The sequence below is a fragment of the Haliotis rubra genome, unplaced genomic scaffold, assembly GCF_003918875.1.
Source record: "Haliotis rubra isolate DU_JTF1 unplaced genomic scaffold, ASM391887v1 Scf408, whole genome shotgun sequence".
In the NCBI taxonomy this organism is placed as follows: Eukaryota; Metazoa; Mollusca; class Gastropoda; order Lepetellida; family Haliotidae; genus Haliotis; species Haliotis rubra.
Window position 1 is genome coordinate 580,759 of NW_025767089.1, and position 22,539 is coordinate 603,297.

The 22,539-nt window shown below is 38.8% G+C and overlaps 1 protein-coding gene and 1 long non-coding RNA gene across 2 annotated transcripts; one reads left to right on the forward strand and one right to left on the reverse strand.

Moving 5' to 3' along the window:
- Positions 1-2,179: 2,179 nt before the first annotated feature.
- Positions 2,180-5,084, reverse strand: LOC124287909. The gene is made up of 2 exons (XR_006901337.1): positions 5,051-5,084; positions 2,180-2,338 (listed from the first exon to the last, which is right to left on the reverse strand). It is a non-coding gene; the product is annotated as an uncharacterized LOC124287909 (long non-coding RNA).
- Positions 5,085-5,747: 663 nt separating this feature from the next.
- On the forward strand, positions 5,748-18,683 carry LOC124287889 (UPF0711 protein C18orf21-like). The gene is made up of 5 exons (XM_046724369.1): positions 5,748-5,751; positions 7,105-7,358; positions 12,383-12,479; positions 13,630-13,820; positions 17,637-18,683. Exons 1-4 carry the CDS (start codon positions 5,748-5,750, stop codon positions 13,713-13,715), a joined length of 441 nt encoding a protein of 146 aa, XP_046580325.1. The 3' UTR covers positions 13,716-13,820; positions 17,637-18,683.
- The last annotated feature ends 3,856 nt before the right edge of the window (positions 18,684-22,539 follow it).

Consider the following 22,539-nt stretch of genomic DNA (forward strand, 5'->3'; position numbering starts at 1 on the left):
CGACCCTGTAGTGCCTGTGACCTTTGACCAGCGCATGCGTGATTTGAATCGTGCTTCAGTTGTCAAAGCCTGTTGGTAGTGGAGGGTGAAAACACTTCACAGAGACATATATTGATTCTCTTTTAAATAGCCAGTCATGATAGTAGCGTTACGATATTGGTTTAAGATGGGTTTTTTGTGTGTAATTGATGTTTATTGTATAAAAAATAGGCGTTGGCCCTATGTGATTGGACATTTCGGTCTTGTCACGAGTTTGTTCACTCAAGTACATGCAACAGTTCAGTGCTTCTTAATAACAAAACAATACACATGTGTCACCACTGTTAAATAACTGAAAAAAATGTAATCAAATGATGATTAAATGCAGCACCTACATGCTTTAAAGCAATTAAACTTTTTCGTACTGTATCGTATCACATGTTTTATTATATATTTTATCATCACGGTTTACGGGAGTTCATATTTAAATATGCAGTGTCCTTGACCTGTTGGAAAGCACGAGTGTATATCACCAGAGACCATATAATATGGTCTCTGATATCACCTTCGTCCTGCCTGGAAGTATCACGTAATCCATTCTCCAAACAGTCCTATAGAGTACCGCTAATTGAGCTGTTAATCTTTTCAAAGCCCCTCACGTGTTCTACTGTTTGAGTGTTGCGCACCTGCGCACTGATGCGAACGTCTTAACTCTGCAGTTTCGTCATTAGATAGTTCGTCCTGATACATAAGATATTTTCGACACCAAGGCCATGAACCTAAACGTACTGTCAGTCCTTTGGCTGATGCTGCTGTCGGGATTTACTAGCATGTTACCTATTCTAACGGATAATCTGCATGCCATGGGTGGATTATTTGGCAGGAGATTTTGACGTATTAACCAACAAACGTAACGTACGGTGCGAAACCCGATAACGAGAGAGAGAGAGAGAGAGAGAGAGAGAGAGAGAGAGAGAGAGAGAGAGAGAGAGAGAGAGAGAGAGAGAGAGAGAGAGAGAGAGAGAGAGAGAGAGAGAGAGAGAGAGAGAGTTCCCGAAAGTCAGAGTAACAAAATGGAATCCCATAACTGTTTAATCTTTCCGTTTTACATCTGGTAGCTAATTTACAATGCAGTGTCACTCTTCCATTATATCACCCACCACAATCCCACAGTTAATATGTTAAAATGAAATAGAAGTGTATCTTGTTCCATGAAAGCTTCACCTGCTACGTGTCTTTATGACTTTCTGAGTCGTCCCAGTCTCCTACCTATCAGACCATGAGAAGACTTAATGTCAACTTATCCGCTATATAACACACTAAATGGCGGATGCAATCACTGTACAGTGGTTTGTAATCAGGTTTCGTGGGTAAAAATAAATTATATCAAGTTAAGATCATGTTATCTCCAGCCATCCCTTCAGCTAGCCTGACATACCGACCCTGAAGCAAATAAACCCAATACAGCCCATTAAAGTCTACAATATGTGGCAAGTCTAGATGACCACATTCTGAAAATGAAGAAAGTATATGGGGTTATTTTTATCATATTTTATTAATATACTTTAGGAACCTTTTTTCTTCTGTAATATATGTAAATTGTTCATTTCAAAGACTAGATGTCAATCTACCCTTTCTCGTCAAAATGTTCTTTCACACGCTGAACCACCATACCCACGCGCGGGGAAGCGGAAGATACCGATGATTTACGACTGTAACCGAACAGATCCGACCTTAGCAAACAACTTCCGGGTTAAAAACGTGTTTTGAGAAATGACAGTAAACACGATGGAAGCGCTACCCAAAACTAGCGAGATGCAAGCCAGGAATTGAATACTTTGGGTGAAAACCTGTTAAAGACCCAACCTGAGTATTCAAGATACTGCATGTATGTCTTTGTTTTCTCTTGTCAGGACCACACTATGACCCCGTCAGTGATCGGCCGGGGATAGCTATGGGCCTTATCAATATCACGATTCACATTGACACAGGAATACGTAGCTGTACGCACAGGGGCTAATTGTAACCAGTGTGCGAAATAGTTTCCAAATTTTGCTAGCCAGTCGGGCTAGCTATGCCTGAAAGTTACTAGCCCACAAATCATTCACTAGCCCGAAATTTGAATGTAGAAACTAAGCAAAAGATTGCAAATATAGATGAGAATAAGATTTTGTCGGCATGACACGGGTTCCATCATTAAGCTGTTAATATGATGAATATTGTTATCAGACCATAATCTTGCATGTTTTAAAAGTGGATTATAACTTAACAAGTCGGAGAGACTGATACATTTACAAAATGACCCCATGAAAATTCACTATCCAGTCGGGCCAGTGATTGTGGAGATTTACTTGCCCCACTGGATTTTCACTAGCCAGGGGCTAGCGGGCCAGTGGCTATTTCGCACACTGCTTGTAATGCTAAAAACTGCCATCAAGGTATGTACTGTATATAAAAGGACCTTTCATATAGTGCTAAGACCTCGTCAGTGACAGTACATACCTTGATGGCAGTTTTTAGCGTTACAAGCCCCTGTGGCTGTACACAAATTAACATATATTTTGTTTGACCCTTTGGTCTCGTAGGAGGTCAGTTAAAATATGTATAATTTTGTATCACTACCAAGTCTTGTGACGTAATCCTCACATTACTAGGTCAGCTAGCGCACTGATTCTGTGCATGCATAGTCTGTAGTGTAAAGGTTGAACTTTTACACTTTGATAGTGTGACTATGGACGTTGCACGTAGTACTTGATAACACATGCTCTATGATAACATATTGTACAGTTCCCCGTACGTCGCTTTTTATGTTGTTATCGCAACTGACGTTATGTAGCCTAGTGGTTAAAGTGATAATTCCACAAAGCCCCAGGTTCGATTCCCTACATGGCTACAACAAGTGATACCCTATTTCAGGTGTCCCAAACCGCCTCCGTGGTGTAGTGGTTAGAGCGTCCGCCCGGAGAGCGGAAGGTCGCAGGTTCGATCCCCGACCGCGTCATACCAAAAGACGTTAAAATATGGTACTTGTTGGTCCCTGCCTGGCGCTCGGCATTAATGGGTACAACAAGGCCTGGTTGGCTCGGAGTCAGTATAATGTGTCTGAGTGGGGTATTCATGCTTCACTGCGGCATGGTATCTCAGTGGGCTAGCACTATAAAACCAGCTTCAGTCTGGGCTAGTACAAGCAGCCGCACATACACATACACATGCATGCACGTTGTCATATGAGCGAAATAAATATTCTCAAGTACGACGTTAAACCCAATTTCACCTCTCCTCACCTCAGGTGTCCCAAACGGTGAGATAGATGGTTGCCATATAATAAGGCTGGTGTCTCGATCTCACAAACTGTATCTTTCAAAGCCCCTCACGTGTTCTACTGTTTAAGCAAGTTGCGCACCCGCACTGGATGCGAACGTCTTAATCCTGCAGTTTCGTCATTAGATAGTTCGTCCTGATACATAAGATATTTTCGACACCAAGGCCATGAACTCAAACGTACTGTCAGTCCTTTGGCTGATGCTGCTGTCGGGATTTACCTCAGCATGTTACCTATTCCAACGGATAATCTGCATGCCATGGGTGGATATTATCGGCAAGAGATTTTGACGTATTAACCAACGATACCCGCCCAACTCAAAACAAGAATATTTAAAACAGAGAGATATATATATATATATATATATATATATATTATATATATATATATATATATATATATTATATATATATATATATATATATATATATATATATATATATATATATAGAGAGAGAGAGATATTCCCCGAAGGTCAGAGTAACAAAATGGAATCCCTATCTGTTTAATCTGCCGTTTTACATCTGGTAGCCAATTTTACAATGCTGTGTCACTCTTCCATTATATCACCCACCACAACCCCACAGTTAATATGTTAAAATGAAATAGAAGTGTATCTTGTTCCATGAAAGCTTCACTGGTTACGTGTCTTTATGACTTTCGGAGTCGTCCCAGTCTCAGACCATGAGAAGACTTAATGTCAACTTATCCGCTATATAACACACTAAATGGCGGATGCAATCACTGTACAGTGGTTTGTAATCAGGTTTCGTGGGTAAAAATAAATTATATCAAGTTAAGATCATGTTATCTCCTGCCATCCCTTCAGCTAGCCTAGTTGGCATACAGACAGACCCTGAAGCAAATAAACCCAATACAGCCCATTCAAGTCTAGAATATGTGGCAAGTCTAGATGACCACATTCTGAAAATGAAGAAAGTCTATGGGGTAATTTTTATCATGTTTTATTACTACTCTAGGAACCTTTTTTCTTCTGTAATATTCATTTCAGACTAGATGTCAATCTACCCTTTCTCATCAAAATGTTCTTTCACACGCTGAACTATTTACCCACGCGTGGGGAAGCGGAAGATACCGATGATTTACGACTGTAACCGAACAGATCTGGACCTTAGCAAACAACTTCCGTATTAAAAACGTTTTGGAGAAAAATGACAAACACGATGGAAGTGCTACCTAAAATCCAAGGAGATGCAAGCCAGGAAATTGAATACTTTGGGTGAAAACCTGTTAAAGACCCAACCTGAGTATTCAAGATACTGCATGTATGTCTTTGTTTTGTCTTGTCAGGACCACACTATGTGATCGGCCGGGGGATAGCTATGGAGCCTTATCAATATCACGATTCACATTGACACAGGAATGCGTAGCTGTACACACAGGGGCTGGTGTAACCAGTGTGCGAAATAGTTTCAAATTTTGCCTAGCCAGTCCGGGCTAGCTATACCTATAATACTAGCCCACAAATCATTCACTAGCCCGAAATTTGGATGTAAGAAACTAAGCAGATTGCAAATATAGATGAGAATGGGTGCATCCGGCGGGTTTATCGATAGAAGCTGTTAATATACGGTGGAACATTTATTTATCAAGACCATAATCTTGCATGTTTTAAAGTGGATTAATAATAACTTAACAAGTCGGAGACTGATACATTTTTCAAAATGACCCGCATAGAAGATTCACTATCCAGTCGGGCCAGTGATTGTGGAGATTTACTTGCCCCACTGGATTTTCACTAGCCAGGGGCTAGCGGGCCAGTAATATTTCGCACTGCTTGTAATGCTTTAAAGCTGCCATCAAAGGTATGTACTGTATATAAAGGACCTTTCATATAGTGCTAAGACCTCGTCGGTACATACCTTGATGGCGGTGCAGATGATTATAACCTGTCAACTTTAATACACAAATTAACGTATGTTTGACGACCCTTTGGTCTCTCGTAGGATGTCAGTTAAAATGGCCATGAATTTTGTATGCTACCAACTCTTGTGACGTAATCCTCATTATAGGTCAGCTGGCGCACTGATTCTGTGCATGAAAAGTCAAGTAGTGTAAAGGGTTGAACTTTTACACTATGATAGTCGTGTGACTATGGACGTTGCACGTAGTACTTGATAACACATGCTCTATGATAACATATTGTACAGTTCCCTGTACGCCGCTTTTATGTTGTTGTTATCTAACTGACGCTATGTAGCCTAGTGGTTAAAGTGATAATTCCACAAAGCCCTGCGGTTCGATTCCTACATGGCTAAGCAAATAAGTGATAATTCATTTCAGGTCCTAAAACTCCTGCGGGTGTAGTGTTAGAGCCGCCTCACTCGAGAGCTGGAAGGTCGCTGGTTCCATCCCAACGACGCTGCCAAACCAAAAACATGTTAAAATATGGTACTTTGTTGGTCCCTGCCTGACGCCGGCACAAATGGGTACAGTCAAGGACTGGTCGCTCGGCGTAAATGTGTCTGAGGGTATTCATGCTTCACTGCTTACGGTATCTCAAAGAGCTAGCACTATGTTCCAGCTTAAGTCTGGGCTAGTACAGTCGACATACACATTATCACAGTAAGTACGCATCGCTATCATATGAGCCAAATATTCTCAAGCACAACGTTGTCCCACTTCACCTTCACCTCAGGGTGTCCTAAACGGTGAGATAGATGGTTGCCATATACTGTTAGTTGGTAAGTTCCTCGACCACAAACTCCCGACAACCCTGACATCCCATAATTTGTAGGTATAATGCCTGAATGGACAACCACTCAATAACGGGCCAGTTTTACACAACAATATAGTACTGTAAACACATACTTTTTCGCTGGTAATTTCGCAGAATTGACAGTTTACACTACATCAATTATTCGCGACGTATCAGTAATTGCCGGAACTGCCAGTTGTCTCTTAGGCCACTCAATAGCAATGCCGAAAACAACCAGAGTGGTTTAATCTGTCAGGGCGCGGTATTGCTTTACTCACAGGAAAGCCCCTACCCGCGCCGATATATACAGGCCGCTTCATTCACGGAAGTACTTTAGAGTAGCAAGTTGCATCATGTTATACTTATCTGCAATAACAACCTGAACAAGAAAATCTGAAAAATGACGTTAACCAAATATTTTCGATGATTGCTCGTTGGGGATGAAGCAATCATCATTTGTGAGATTTCAACCAATTGCCAACACTAGAATGCATGTCATTATATCCTGATTGTTTGAATTGATGCTTATACTGTCACTCACTGGATTGTTTGGCCCAAAAGAATCAGGTTTAAAACACACAACAATGAAATGTCATGTTGTTAACAACTGTATTTTATAATAAACAACATTTACAAATCTGTGCTAATTACTGCAAAGGATTAACAATGGCACTACAAAATAATGTGTCAATATAATACAGAAACAGTTACTATAGCAACAAAAGACAGTGATAAAAATATTCACTATGGTCAAGCTTCCAAAATAAACCGAGGCTGAGGTTCTGGGTGAAAAGTGATATTCACAGAGTACAATTCTTCATGATTGATTGAGTTTAGTTTTACGCCGCACACAGCAATATTCCAGCTATATGGCGGCGATCTGTAAATAATCGAAGTCTGAACCAGACAATCCAGTGATCAACAGCATGAGTATCAATCTACGCAACTGGGATACGATGACATGTGTTAACCCAGTCAGTGAGCCTGACCACCTGATATACTTTGATGCCAGTTTTTCGCGTAACAAGCCTCATGTTGTGGTGTTGACAACTGTATTTGCATGTTTGAAACTCTCACCTGTTAGCCTTCACAGATCAACTTCTCACTGTTGCAGACTCCCTTGCTGCCCCTCACTGTCAGTTGTGCTATACAATATTCACAACTGACAACCATAAAGTCCGACTGGCTCCCAGGATGCCGCTGACGAAGAAGCTGAAGAAATTGTTGGATCGATATGCATTACAGTCGACCTCCGCCTCTTTATCTTCGTTACCTCCTTCCCTCAACAAGTGCCAGCTGAAGATGGTGAAGAGATACCTCAACAGCAGCAACGTCCTGGTATGTAGGGAGTTAGTTCCCCATGGGACTGGGGTTGAATTTGTCCTGTGCATATTTGCAGTCCCTTGTGGCCTTTAGTAAATTATCTGTCTGGGGTTTTTTCAACTGGAACATTTCCCATAATTTATTTCTTTATTAATGTTCGGGAATCATCCATGATCCATCATGTTACGATAACTTACAGTTTCACTTCCTGGTATTTCAGCGGCTTGCACATATGAATGTCAACACCAGTCTTTAACAAGTTAAAACTTCTCTCTGCGACATTGGCTTTGCTAACTGATTTTGTAGAAACATTGTGAAACTGTGTACTATGTAGTCTATTTTGTTTTTATTGGTTTGACTTTAACAAAATGGGCTGGCAGATTTCATTCAGGGCCTGTTGATTTTAAAGCCTGCAGGTGGCAGCAGGCCCTGATGGCCAACTGACAAATTACAGTACAGCAAACAATGCAAGTGGCGTGTGGCCTGGTGGTTAAAGCATCATGCCAAAGACATGGGTTTCATTCCCCAACTTTGTTGTTGTCAAAGACATCTGGGCCCTGTTCCTCGCGCTTATCGTGAATTAAGATGATCGCGAACTCGCATACTTTAACATAGACTTACGACTGTCGTAGTGTTACGATCGCTTTGAGGAACGGGGCCCTGAACGTCTCTTTCTTTCAGTTCATACTGTTAATGTACATACTGACCTAGTTTGAGATCCAGGACTGCTAAATAGAACCTTGCATATCATATTTGACTGCAGATCCTAATCAGGATTTTAAAATGTGATCAACATAGAAATTATTTTGTTTGTCTTAAGCAAAATGGAAACCCCAAGAAAAGAACACTTTACAAATTTTGTCATGATTGTAATGTATCGTTTGAAAAGGTTCAGATTGACGTTTAGTATATAATTGTATTAGGAACAAAGAACACCCTATAAATATATCAGGTAGTGATGTTCCGATGATCAAAAATAATCGAAAATAGATCGAAAGAAGGATTAAAAATGATTATCAATTGTATAAACATATTTTCGATTAATCGGAATTTTGTGTTTTTTGTATTACACCCTTGAATGAAGTAAACTAACCTTCAATTTTGACGAATATTCACAAACAAACATGCGCTCAACTGCGTAAAGCTATGCACATTGTAATATTTTAACCACTTTTATTGTTTAATTACATTTCCAGTGTCTTTCTTGCATGCATGCATTTCATTGCATGACAGTATTAGTTATATAAAAAAAAACATTAATAAGAAAAAAATCAGGGGAAAACCCCTTAAAAGTGGTGATTACATTAAAAATGTATATATTTCGATTATAATCGATAATCGTTCACCACAATCCTCCGATAATCGATAGTCGATTTGGTTTCTGTTTCCCAACACTAATAACTAGTTTCCCAACACTAATAACTAGACTGACTGACTGACTGAGTTTGGTTTTACGCCGCTTTTAGCAATATTCCAGCAACGTCACGGCGGGGGACACCAGAAATAGGCTTCACACAATGTACCCATGTGGGGATTCGAACCGGTCTTCGCGACGCAGAATAGCAGCTTTTGTGGCTAGAGGCTACCCCACGCCCACTAATAACTAGAGCCCTAGTGAGGTAGCACTACCCAGATAGCATTGATATGTTGGCCCATAGTTGGCCCATAATCAACGGTTTGGTTGGCCCATTGTTGTCAAACTGACGATGGGCCCACTTGGATATGCTCATCGGCTCCACAGTGGCCCATCATGTTGGCTAATTGTTGGGCCAGCGAGATGAAAATTCACACAAAACTATTGCCCATAGTTGGCCCAACGTAGTGATTTGGTTGGCCTTATGTTGGCACCACCGTGTTTCAACATTTAGCTCTTTCTTGACCTTTGTACTAAACCATGGCCCATACTTGGCCCAAAGGATGTGATTTAGTTGGCCTTATGTTGGCACAAACTGTATTTCAACATTTAGCTCTTTCCTGACCTCTGCAATCAGAAACATATATAAACAACACAACAAGTTAATCAAGTGAACTATTTAATTCTTTTTTTTTTCATTGTTATTTGAACATTATTGTATTTCTTGAAAATATTCTTGTTTTAGGTCTTTTGGATGTGCGCGCTGACAGTTTTTCGAACTGCTCCTGAAAAAAACAACCCAAAATTTCATGATACTGTCGGATATCTGTCGTAAAAGGACATAGTATTTGGCCTTATGTTTTATTTGAAACATACCATGTACAACTTAATGATTGAAAGCGTCCGGATGTAGATTCTTACTCTGTTACCAAGCTAAAACCAAATGATGAGAAGGATATATCGTGGTATGTTTTGACAATCAACAGATTGACATTAACAACAACATGTAATTGAATAACAACTGGTACATTATTGGGAGAGGCCAGATGGGACTAAGAACAACAAATGGAATGGTGATGAAGCCAATAAACAGGGGAGGGGATTCAGTTGTAACAACAAGCTGATAGGGTGCTTTGATAGAGTCTATAGTTTGATTAGTTCTTCATTGGTCTGTCGTTTTCATGTGACTGCAAAATTTGGTTTTGTTGCAATTATTTGATTTTGTGTTAGTAGGCAATTCATGGGTCTCAAGTGAAATCAAACAGACTATGAGTTGGTGAGTTGCTGGTTGAGGCTCGTGAAGACATGTTGTAGGTGGTTCCGCTCATGTTCTAGGTCATGGCTGCTGGAGCAATGTTCTTAAAGCGTGTTTGATCAGGGTTGAGATGGCCCTAACTTAGTTTTAGGGGCTGGTTTGACAAATTCAAATCTCTTATCCACCAAGAATCAGGACTGCACAAAAGAAAACTTTTGGAAGCCATCAAAATCAGCCAGCCACAAACCTTTGATCAATAGAGACCAAGGATACTACATACCATTGGGATATGAAGAACTAATCAAACTATAGACTCTATCAAACACCCTATCAGGTTGTTACAACCTAACACCCCACCCTGCCTTTGTTAATTGGTTTCATCACTAGATCCATTTGTTGTTCTTAGTCCCAAGCTGGTCAGCCTCAATTATGTTTATTTGACAAAACATACTATGTACATGTATATATACTTCTCATCATTTGGTTGTAGTCACTTTTAAGCTTGATAGCGGTTGTAAGAATCTACATCGAAGCGTTAAGCTCTATACTATAAACAAGAAGTTGTTATCCATAGAGATGTATGTTTCATTTTTGACCAACTTCTAGAATGCTGTTCAAACAATGTTTTATTTGGATATGACGTGTAACTACTATAACTGTGACACATATATCTGATATGATGATGTTTAGCAATTATTGGTTGTAAAGATGAATAATAGAGAGAGTTGTATAAAAGGAAACAGGGTGTAACTGACAAACACATAATGTTAATAAAGTAAACACAATAAATTTAAATAATTTAAAATGAAATGAGATTATCAAAGTGGTTAAAACAGGCTACCTACAGAAAAGAGTCAATTAAATCTTTTATCTACTCAATCAATTGCCTTTCAGTACGGTATGTGTCACTTTCTTTAGCCTAAATGATGATTTTAATTAATTATTTCACAATATATTTGCAATTCAGTATCACAGAAATAACAATGCATATTTACCAGTTGAAGGCCTCCAGAAATGTAGTGTCACTGCTCTTTGAATATCAGGTAAAGCTATCAATGATGACAAGTTTGGTATTCAATTTGGAGAAAACAATGCTGTAATATTCACTTTATCATAGTTAAAAACAGGGAAATGGATTCTTTCTTTTTTGTCTGTGTAATTATTTCAACTTTCATCAAAATCTTTATAAGAAAACATGGCTAAAATGGCCGTGTGCTCACTCTTTATTCACAATGTTAGCTAGGCTAGCGGTGGCCCAACTTTGTGAAATAGATGAAAGATCAGGGAACATAGGCAGAGTTTTTCAAATGTTGGCCCACTGTTGGACCAATGTGTCAAAAGCCACCGTTACTTTTAAGTCATTAAGATAACGTTGGGCCAATGTTGTCAAACTGTTGGCCAACCAACCAACCATATACCAACATTGGCCCAACACACCTTTGCTATCTGGGTAGCAGATTCACAACCTGAGGAAAATCTAGACTTGCTTTATTTAGGCTTTTGGGTTGTAGTAAGGGCTGGCTGGAAAATAAAATAATGTAACACCAAGACTGCGAGACAGACTAGAAAGATTTTTTTTCACTTAAAATTGATTTTTATTCTGCTGTATCACAGGAAGGGTTTGTTTTCATGTAATAGCTGTTAGAACACATGCACCAGCGAACTTTGTTTTCAAGCAGACTCTGAGTTTTGATTCACACATGCATCTAAAAATCAGCAATGTCATGTTCACTGACTGAATGTAGATACATAAGTTTATGTCAATTCTTTTCTATTGAGAAATATTACAGAAATTAAGTTACTTGTATGATAATTGTTAATACTTTTACATTATGTCAGCTCAGTCCTAAAAATCATGTTTGGAACACTAGCCATTGCTAAACTGTGATGTAAAGTCTCACTCACTCACTCACTCACTTACTCGGGGGCGGTGGGGTAGCCTGGTGGTTAAAGCGTTCGCCTGTCATGCCGAAGACCCGGGTTCGAATCCCCACATGGGTACAATGTGTGAAGCCCATTTCTGGTGTCCCCTGCCATGATGTTGCTGGAATATTGCTAAAAGCGGCGTAAAACAATACTCACTGACTCACTGACTTACTCACTCACTCACTATTCATAGGGTTTGGGGATCTATAAATAATCAGAAAATGCCCCCTGAATATTATGAAAAAAAGTCAATTCAAGTAATGTAAACTGTTTTTATGTCTTGCATGTAAACCATACATGTATTCCAGATTTTGTAGACGGAAATATGTTAAAGTGCATTCTGTGATGGATCTGGGTGCATTAGTATGATGATACTGCCAGGTGTTAAGCCCATGAGGCCAGCATGTGTGGCTTCCCCACATGGGTACAATTAGTCTCTCCAATTCTAAAACTAATGCTTGTTCACCTGTGATGTTAGTTTCTGTACCTGTTCAACTATTGCAGGCAGTGTCGTGTAACACGTGTGGTAAAACTACAAAGACCAAGTGTCAAGGTCGCTCTGACCGTGTCAAACAGTTGATGTCGTGGAGAGAGCCAGTAGGTGAGTGGAACTGAGTCGTCTAAGGTGCTGCAATTTACATGGCAGAGTTGTGTCCCTTTGCCATTGAAGGATGCTCAGTGGAGATCTGGGTTAAAATTGGTCTTCAGCAACCCATGCTTGTTGTAAGAGGCACCATGGGACTCAGTCACTGGATTGTCTGGTTCAGATTTGAGTATTTACAGACCACCTTCTTGCTGCAGGAATATGTTGCTAAGTGGCATTTTACAACACACAAATGAAAAAGAAACCTGAGATTGTTAGTTTCAATTCCATATTGATTGATAATGTTCCTGACTTGTCAGCGACAGGTATCGCCAATATTGCAAACTACTACGATTTCATTCACTTAAGCTCTCCACCAGAATATCACTGAGTGCGAAGTTAAAGGCACAATGTCACACCACATTTCTCTGAAAACACATAATGCATTTCTCTCAATAATACTTACTATCAGCCTTGAGGGAAGCTACCATATAATTTATTCAAAAACTATTTACATATTTAGATTACAATATTAAATTAAAAAGTTCGAACGAATTAATGCAATGTTGCATTAAATTGACTCTCGCACCTTCTACCAGCCGAACATTATTTCAAGCAAACCCCATAGAGTTATGTCCCTTAGAGCTCTCTTTACAAATATCCTATGCACAACTTGTGATTGAAACCAGTTTGGCAAACACCGACAACACTGCGTGGGACAGTTTTCGATGTACGGAGCAATTGTTTACATTCCATATATGGCAAGTGTTCTCTGTTTGGAAGCTGTTCGCCTCGAAGTTTCAAATATCAATTTCAGGCAAATCGTAAGGGATAATAAGTCTTTTATTGCATCAATAGGAAGCTAAAGTGAGTGCATATGCCCCAATATGTATAATATAAGCCAAAATATTGTCGTAAAAGCGTGACATTGTGCCTATATAAGCAATAAACAAACAAACATTTGACAGGCTAGGATATGAACAAATACTATAAAAATGTGTGAAAAATTCCCTTTTGTAATTGGCAGGATCAATGGACAGGATACGCTTTGAGTTTGAATATTTGAATATTTTTAAAATCATGTAAATGCTGGAAGTTTTCATGGTGATGACCAACCAGAATCTAATATTTTGTGTGAATTATCTGCACCAAACATGTGATTTTGCAGAAATTGAAGAGAAAGAAGTGTCATTTATGAAGAAAAAGAAATCCAAGAGAAGCCTCAATGTCAGATCTCTCAGTGACCTCCCCTGATGAGCCACTAGGTGGCACTACAAACAGATCCAGTCGGCCAGTGAACATTGGTGCTGCCAAAACTAATTCAAAGAAGAAAGCTGTTGGTACACCTCTTAGCACAAGGTACTTTTTAATATTTTTATGGCTACTTTTTATTGTTTGATGTTTTGGCTTGAAAGTTCATCCCAGTTGGTTGCTGTAAAATATTTTCAAAATTTGAATTTCAAGGAGTTTTATTTATGTTTCTGCTCACAATTCACTGTAATTTGTGGTGTTTTAAAATTAGCAAGTTATACTGTGACTGGTTGTAACTATAGATATACATTTGTGATTTTGTATTTGTAGTTTTAGCAACAATATGTTTCCTACATTTTCCTTATTTCTGTCCAGTGACAGACGTCGTCATATGAGCAAAATATTCTCAAGCATGACGTAAAACCCAATTTCACCTCACCTCACCTCTGTCCAGTGACAGAAAACCAAACTGCTTTGTATGTTATTGTTACTATCTTCGCATCAATAGTGTTTGGAGATGGCAGATTTGTTTAACAAGTTTAAAAAAATGTCTAGGCTCAGAAGTAATAGTACTAATACCCTTCATGCTGTTACCATAGTTACTTAACCGCAGGTTTTTAGAATATCAGTTATGTTTTTATCCCCTTAGCGCTTTTATGGGGTATTAAAATGGACTCCAACCGTCGTCGCGTGCGCGATGCGTCGTCGTCGTCGTCGTCCGATCCGATCCGTCCGTGCACATTTGTCTTTTCGGACAGAACTCTAAAACTGTTCAATATTTCTTCCCAAACTTGGCACATACATGGATCTGGTGGTGTACTGGTGCCTTTTGGTAGTTTTGGAATTCTGAATTAAATATTTTTGGCATTTCCATGGCAAAAGGTCGACTTTGACTGAAATTGGTGGTAGTGCTCTTTCCGAGACAGAACTCTAAAACCATTCACTATTTCATCCACCAAACTTGGCACATAGATAGATCTGGTGGTGTACTGGTGCCTTTTGGTAGTTTTGGAATTCTGAATAAAATATTTTTTAGGCGTTTCCATGGCAACGAGTTCGACTTTGACTGAAATTGGTGGTTGTGTTCTTTTCGAGGAGAAGAACTCTAAAACCGTTTAATATTTCTTCACCAAACTTGGCACATAGATAGATCTGGTGGTGTACTGGTGCCTTTTTGGTTGTTTTGGAATTCTGAATAAAATATATTTTTGGCGTTTCCATGGCAACAAGTTTCACTTAGCCTGAAATTGTGGTAGTGCTTTTTGTCCGGAGCTGAACTCTAAAACTGTTAACTATTTCTTCACCAAACTTGGCACATAGATAGATCTGGTGGTGTACTTGTGCCTTTTGGTAGTTTTGGAATTCTGAATAAAAATGTTTTTATGTTTCCATGGCAACAAGTTTGACTTAGACTGAAATTGGTGGTTGTGCTCTTTTCGAGACAGAACTCTAAAACCATTCAATATTTCTTCACCAAACTTGGCACATAGATAGATCTGGTGGTGTACTTGTGCCTTTTGGTTGTTTTGGAATTCTGAATAAAATATTTTTGGCATTTCCATGGCAACAAGTTTGACTTACACTGAAATTGGTGATAGTGCTTCTTTCTGGAGCAGAACTTTCAAAACCTTTCAATACTCTCCTTCCACTTTTCTATATACACACCTTTCTATATATGTCACCATTTGACATAATCATAACTCGTAGACATAATCATGAAGAGTATTTTGCCATTGCGGGGGATATTGATGACTTTGTCTTCTTGTTATTATTAGGATTATTATTATGATTATTTGTTTCTCTGGATGTGAGTTTCTGTAGCAACTGCAACACACTTGTTCTTGACATGGCCTGTTCTTCAAACTGTCAAAAATACCAGCGCCTTGAACAGGCACTAGTTGCCTGGATATGTGCGCTATATAAATATCCTATAATAATAATAAATAAAACCTTAGACAAATCTTACCAACAGAGAGGGGCGTTGGGGTAGTTCAGTAGTTAAAACGTTCGCTCGTCATGCTGAAAACCTGGGTTCGATTCCGCACATGGGTACAAGGTGTGAAGCCCACTCACTCACTACCAACAGAGCAATTGGTCATTTATCATAGATATTGATAGAATATATAGAGTATAGATGAATATATATTCCGATACACCTTTTTCCATGTCTCCTCACAAAGGAAATAAAGAAAGAACACACAAATATTCTGGATGCATGTATGTTTAATGGTTATGTGTTCAGGATTTCCTTTTTATATCAAACCTAGCAAAAGGATATGGATGCATCATATTGATATGGCAACAAAGACAAATAGATATCATCAAACACAATGAACAAACATCCTTCTGCAGATGTGCGAAGGAAATCCTTTATTGATAAACAATCATTAGTCATGACTTTGGTGTTAAGCGTTTTTCAGGAAATGCAGGGTTTTCCAGTGATGGTTAAAATCTATTGTTATTGTTTTCAAAGTGCAGTTGGAAACGTCTTAGTTTTGTGGTCTGATACAGAAAAACCATACTATGGAATCATTTTTTTGGTCAGTATATCTTTAGCCTGCCTGTGGTATTGGACCGAACATAATATATAGGATGGGGGTGGGGTGGGGGTTGGGGTTGCTGCTGCTGCTGCTGTTGCTGATTTTTATGGGGTAGCATGTACAATGTGAATGAAACACCACCACCACCCCATGTCATGTGCAAAATCAATGACCCCTAATTTTTTTTAGCATGATTTTAAAACAAGCATTATGCACAAAATTTCTGACCCCCTAGTTCATGTGTACCAAATTCATGTGATGACCCTCTACCCTCCCCAGAACAAAATGGGTGACCCCCCCCCTTAAAATCATCATCACCACCCTAGCCATAAATTATGATAACTTAGTGCTAAGATTGCCTAAGAATAGATTTAACCAAGACATATTTCACTGTGACACCATTATGTCAATCTTTTCATTCAGACAGCTTTGCAAATAGACATAGGTAAGATAAAGTTTGCTATGACTAGTTTCTGTCAATTTTACCTCTGAGACAGCTTTAAGAATAGTCTTAGCTAAGATTTATGAGCTACGAGGCCTTTTACGCTAATCTTAGCACTAAGACAGCTTTGTTTGTATATGCTGCTGGGGTAGCCTAGTGGTTAAAGTGAGCGCTTCTCACACCACACTGAAGAAGATCTTCACACACAGACATATTCATCACAGAGGAAAAATTCTTGTGCACAGTCCAATAATTTGATTTACTTCAACTCTTACATTCACCATTATTTTACTTGTTTGAAGACAAAAATGTGAATATAGTAAACAAAACACAACTGCTTTGTCAACATTGTTAAGTTTATAAGATCTATAGTGCGTTTGGCTCAAAAGCGGACCCATGAATTGCAATCTAACTCAAAAACTAATAAACATATAATACTCAATAAAACGCTGATCATAATCAAAATATCAGACCAACTCTGTGATTTGTTTGCAGAATTTATGTCCTAAAATTTAAAAGTTGTTTAACAAACTATCATTAAAATATTGACACAATTCACTATTTGTTACGAGGGAGGAGTGCAGAGAAAGGGACAGCCAGGTGTTAGAGAAGCACGTGCACAAGTGCCGACAAAGTTATTGATTCATTAACCTGTGCTGTGCCGTCTCCATCCTTTCTCGCACACCCGGCTGTCCCTTTCTCTGCACTCCTCCCTCGTAACAAATAGTGAACTGTGTCGAACTGTGTCGATATTCTGCAAACACCTCTCAGAGTTGGTCTGACGTTTTCATTATGATCAGTGTTTCATTGAGTATTTTATGTTTATAAGTTTTCGAGTTAGATTGCAATTCATCGGTCTGCTTTTGAGCCAAACGGACTATAGTTTAAACGAAAACCCCTGTCAAAAGATGCTTAGTACGTATTACTATCATTATTTTGCAGCACCACGATAGCAGCTCCAGACAGTGGAACAGAAGACGGATCCTCATCTCAGGTTTCAAAGTCCTCCAATTTAAAGAAAAAAGACTGCCGACAGGCTCCCAGTGCAGACAAATCTTCATCTGTGTTAGCCTTGCTTGCATCCATGGGGGTCAAGTCAGGGGGTGTGACCAAGAAGAAGAAGAAGAAGGGGAGGGACAGGCATCAGCAGCTGGAGAAGATGCTGCAGGAACAGAAGGCGGTTAAACCCCCGAATCAGCAGAAAAACAGTCTGGCAGATTTCCTCTCGCAGATGACGTACTGAACATTTGTGTACAGATCTTAGTGTCTACTTTGGGGCGATGGGGGTAGCCTTGTGGTGAAAGCGTTCGCTTTTGCTCGTCACGCTGAAGACCCGGTTTGATTCCCCACATGGGTACAATATGTGAAGCTCATTTCTGATGTACTCCACTGTGATATTTCTAGAATATTGCTAAAAGTGGCGTAAAACCATACTCACTCACTCATGTCTACTTGCTGCTATTATTGACTAACGGGTTGAATGTAGAGCTTGAGCTCAGTGTGGGTATGGGATTATATGATTGATATCTTCACATTAGAATCAAATATTGTTGAATGCAAATAACCAGGTAACCATTACAATTTGAGTTTATGTATGAAATAGAGGAAATTGCATTTGCAAAAACAACTGGATCTCAAGAGGCCATGTTGGCTATGGTGCTTAAGTTAAACATGCAGAGTTGCCTCCCTTTGGCATGCCAGAATACAATGAATACTGATTCCCGCTGATTATATTTGTCAGCACCATACCTGTGCTTGTGGGTTTACGGTTTATGTGGTAAAAATCGGAGCCGGTGTCACTTCAGGTTTTCTTCCCATATTAATCTGACAATCCGTGAAAACTGGAATACACTTTAAGCAGCATTAAATACAAATCACTGACTCCAATCTGTTAAATAGGTTCATGTCCGGGAAGGCTAAAATCGCGACGCTTCTCGGTTCAATGAGCGTAGCCTTCACGGTACTTGCAATGCAATGTTATGGCTGAATGAACACGGTGCTCCTCACTCGGAGGCTCTGACAAATTACAAAGAAAACAGGATTAACGTGGATGCTCTTTCATGTGGGCACACATACAAATATAAATACAGCTATTTACCCATTTTCATGTCTATTCTTCATTATGCATTGTCTTTAATTCGACATTAAATTATCATTTTCCATGGAAAAACACATTTCTGTCAATCTACTTAACTGCAACCTAAATATACCATTATAGCAATGTTTTGAAAAGAAATTCTTATGAAAATGTATTCCAAGGTAAGTATAAGTATCAGACATGCTCAAAGGTACATCACCTAAGATAATTTTTTTGAAAATTAACTTTTGCAGTTCCAGAGCCAAATACGACTACTTTAGTCTTTTCGATATATAATTTTAACTTCCACTTCACACAATATTAATAGTATGCTGTAACTCATCCGGACTCAAATGAGACCATGTCATCAGCATACATCAGTACAAAAATCTTAACAAATCCAAATATATCCTCAATTTCTACATCATCACAGGCATTAGTCGCTAGATATGATTCAACGTCATTAATAAACAGTGAAAAAAGGAGAGGTGATAAATTTTTTCCCTGGCGTATGCCTTTACAACAGTCAAAATAGGTAGAGTCATTTCCACCTGTTGAAACACTTGGTATTATCATACATATTATAAATAAGCTTTTAAACTTACCCAGTAATTCCGTGTTTAACAATTATTTGCCAAAGTCTCACACGCCAGACATTATCAAAGGCTTTTTGAAAGTCTACAAAAACACTATATAACTTTTTCTTCTTAGATTTAAGTATATCAATTAATCCATTAAAAACAAAAATATTATCTAAAGTAGAGTACCCCTTTCGAAACCCGAACCGTAAACAAGCGAAGGTTATAACAATGATTTGAAAAGAAATCTATCTACTCATGGATTATGCCTAGTGACTATTATTCTAATGTTTTTTATAATTAAATACATTTGAAATAAAATCGCCACTTATATAAAGTTCTCACGTTGCAGAAATAAATCGCGATATAGGCTTAGCCAGAAGCCAACGTTAAACCCCCCAAATCTACTCCCGACATGGATTATGCTTCCCGGCACCGTATCTTTAGCTTTGGCGGTACTCCCCTACTCCCTTGGAAATTAGCTCTCCCGGGAAATCCGAAATATACATTTTAGCCTTCCCGGAACATCTGAAAAATAAATTTTAGCCTTCCCGGCACAACACCGTTAAATACTGGTGCAGCCAGGTTCCTTAGCTGATAAGTTGTTTAGTGACAATTATTCCCTACACTGCATGGAACCAATTGTTAAAGGAATAAAAGCTATAGCTACCTAATATCAGGAATAACTACCTAGCTGTTAGCTCTTTGATCACAGTATCATTGATTAGTATGTATTAGTGGTGGTTCGATTAATTGAAATAATCGAAGATTGGTCGCAATGACTAAACGACCAAGCAATCTATCATGTTTTCTCATAATCAAACACAAACAATTCTGGAACACTTGTTTTCATCACCAATATTTTTCACAAGGTTGGTTTTGTCTGTTACATTTCAAAAGCACCACAAGCTCGTTCCAAGTCATGATTAAATCTATCTTAAAGACTCCAAGAAATTTAAGTTCTTAACATACTAGTCATCCTTTAAAGATGTGAAATTTGCAAATGCATTTTGAGCAGTTTGCTAAAAAACCCAAAGAACTACATGTTTCTTCACATTTTTTGGTGCATTAACAAAAATAACCAGGACAATATCATAAATGACGCAAACCAATTATTTTTGATGATTGATCGGTTAGCATGAACCAATCATCAGTTATGAGATTTTAACCAATTCCCAACACTAGTATGAATACAAGCTAACAGTGCTAAATGGGCTTGTCAGCCAGATGAAGTGCCTTGAGTAAGCTTGTGTATATTATGTACTACACAACAAACTGAGAATGTTATTGAGATATCAGTATAAAATTAAGAAGGACTCGGGTTTAAAGATAACTGGATATCTAGACATTTTGACACTGGTATAGCTGCAGCTTGGAATTTTTTAACAGACAATTTTCATGGCCAATTGTTGTCACTGAATCATACTGTAAAGTTAAGTAAAAACAAGTGCTCAGTTTCAAAGAAATCTGGATATAGAGGTTCCTGGTACAGATATTTCTTGATGATGAGATTTGAGATATCAGGATATCTGAACATTTGATACTGGAACACAAGCAACTTAAAAGTTTGGAAAAGATGATTTACATTATCAATGAGGATCCTTATGGCTGTATCATGCTGTCAGATTAACTGAAACACACCTTGACGGTTAGGCAATAACACTTCAGTGTCAGACAGTGATAGTCTGTCTATTTGTTGAATTAAATATACGATTGTTACCAATAACACTTGTTCTTTTTTCTTCATACTTCTGTTATATGGAACATTTTTTTATTAATACAGACAAGAAAGGTATTTACCAACAGTAAGAGTCTGTATAATGGAATCGGTTTTAGGCTTCTCAACGTTCAAGTCTGCCCAAATCATACTGAGAAACGAAAATTATTGTATTTGTTGTTACCGTGCCTGGTAATCGGCATGATAAAACAAGATTGGCTGGGAGTCAGAGGACAGTGTTTGGGTAAGATAACCATGCTCAACTGTGCATAAGCAGAAACACGCAGGTACTCACACATGCATGCACTGTACTAAGTGTAATTTTTAACCCGACCTTGAACGGGACTAACGGGATCGGGTGAACAGGTTCAGACTTGGTTGACACTTGTCATCATATCACAGTTGCCTAGATCGATGCTCATGATGTTGATCACTGGATTGTCTGATCCAGACTCGATTATTTCATTTTACGGACCGCTGCCATATAGCTGGAATATTTCTGAGTGCGGCGTTAAACAAACAACCAACCGACGTTGAATTCAGCTCCTTGAAGACCTCATTGAACCTCTCATGAAACCCGCAAAAGGTATGGGGGCGTTTCCTAGTTCCGGTGATTACCCCCATGTACTGGACAACAACAACAACAACAACGTCAAAAACAACAAAGGATTAACGATCCCGAGCAACGCATTCATTCAGATCCAGTTGTCGTTCAAGACGTCGTTGTGTACAGTGCAAAGAGAAAACACGTTATTTCTAATTCACTAAACACTATGTGTCAAGCACTAGCTCCCGGGGCACAAATCTTATTCGACTGGACAATAGTCACAATACCTAAATGATTCGTATTTGATCATGTGTGTAATCTCTCGCCAAGAACATGTTATTGTCAGTTCCGAATATAACCCGTAATGTGTATTCGTACTTAAGGACGTAGTTTGGCAGCCGCGTGGTTGAAGGTATTGTTTGACATACAGAGGGACCAAGGTCGATTCACGACATGGGCACAATGTGTGAGGTCCATTTCTTTTGTGACTCCGGAATAACATGGTTATAAAACTACTATAGGTGGTCATTTTCGAATGTGATTGATATATATATACACAAACAATGTACTCAATGGCCTTGTCAGGATCCACAGTTAACTGCAATAACATCTGAAGGATCGAATATAATGAGTTTTTATTTTGACACATCAAGCGATTCGCAAAGCTGAATGGTTAGTGGACGAAGAACATTGGTTGCTGAAGTTTGGTTTGTTTGTTGTTTTACGCCGCACTCAGTAATATTCCAGCTATATGGCGGCAGTCTATAAATAATCGTCCGGACAAGACAATCCAATGATCAACAGCATGATGATCTCTTACAGGCATCGGTTTGTGAAGACCAATTCTAACCCGGATCTTCACAGGTTGGGTTGCTGAAGACAGTTAGAATTGGTCTTAAATTAGAATAAGGAAGACCAATTCTAAC

Bases quoted from the DNA above. Each gene is read 5' to 3' on its own strand.
- LOC124287889 (XM_046724369.1), top strand. The intron at 7,359-12,382 runs GTATGTAGGGAG...CAACTATTGCAG, and splicing joins TCAACAGCAGCAACGTCCTG to GCAGTGTCGTGTAACACGTG. The intron at 12,480-13,629 runs GTGAGTGGAACT...GTGATTTTGCAG, and splicing joins GTCGTGGAGAGAGCCAGTAG to AAATTGAAGAGAAAGAAGTG.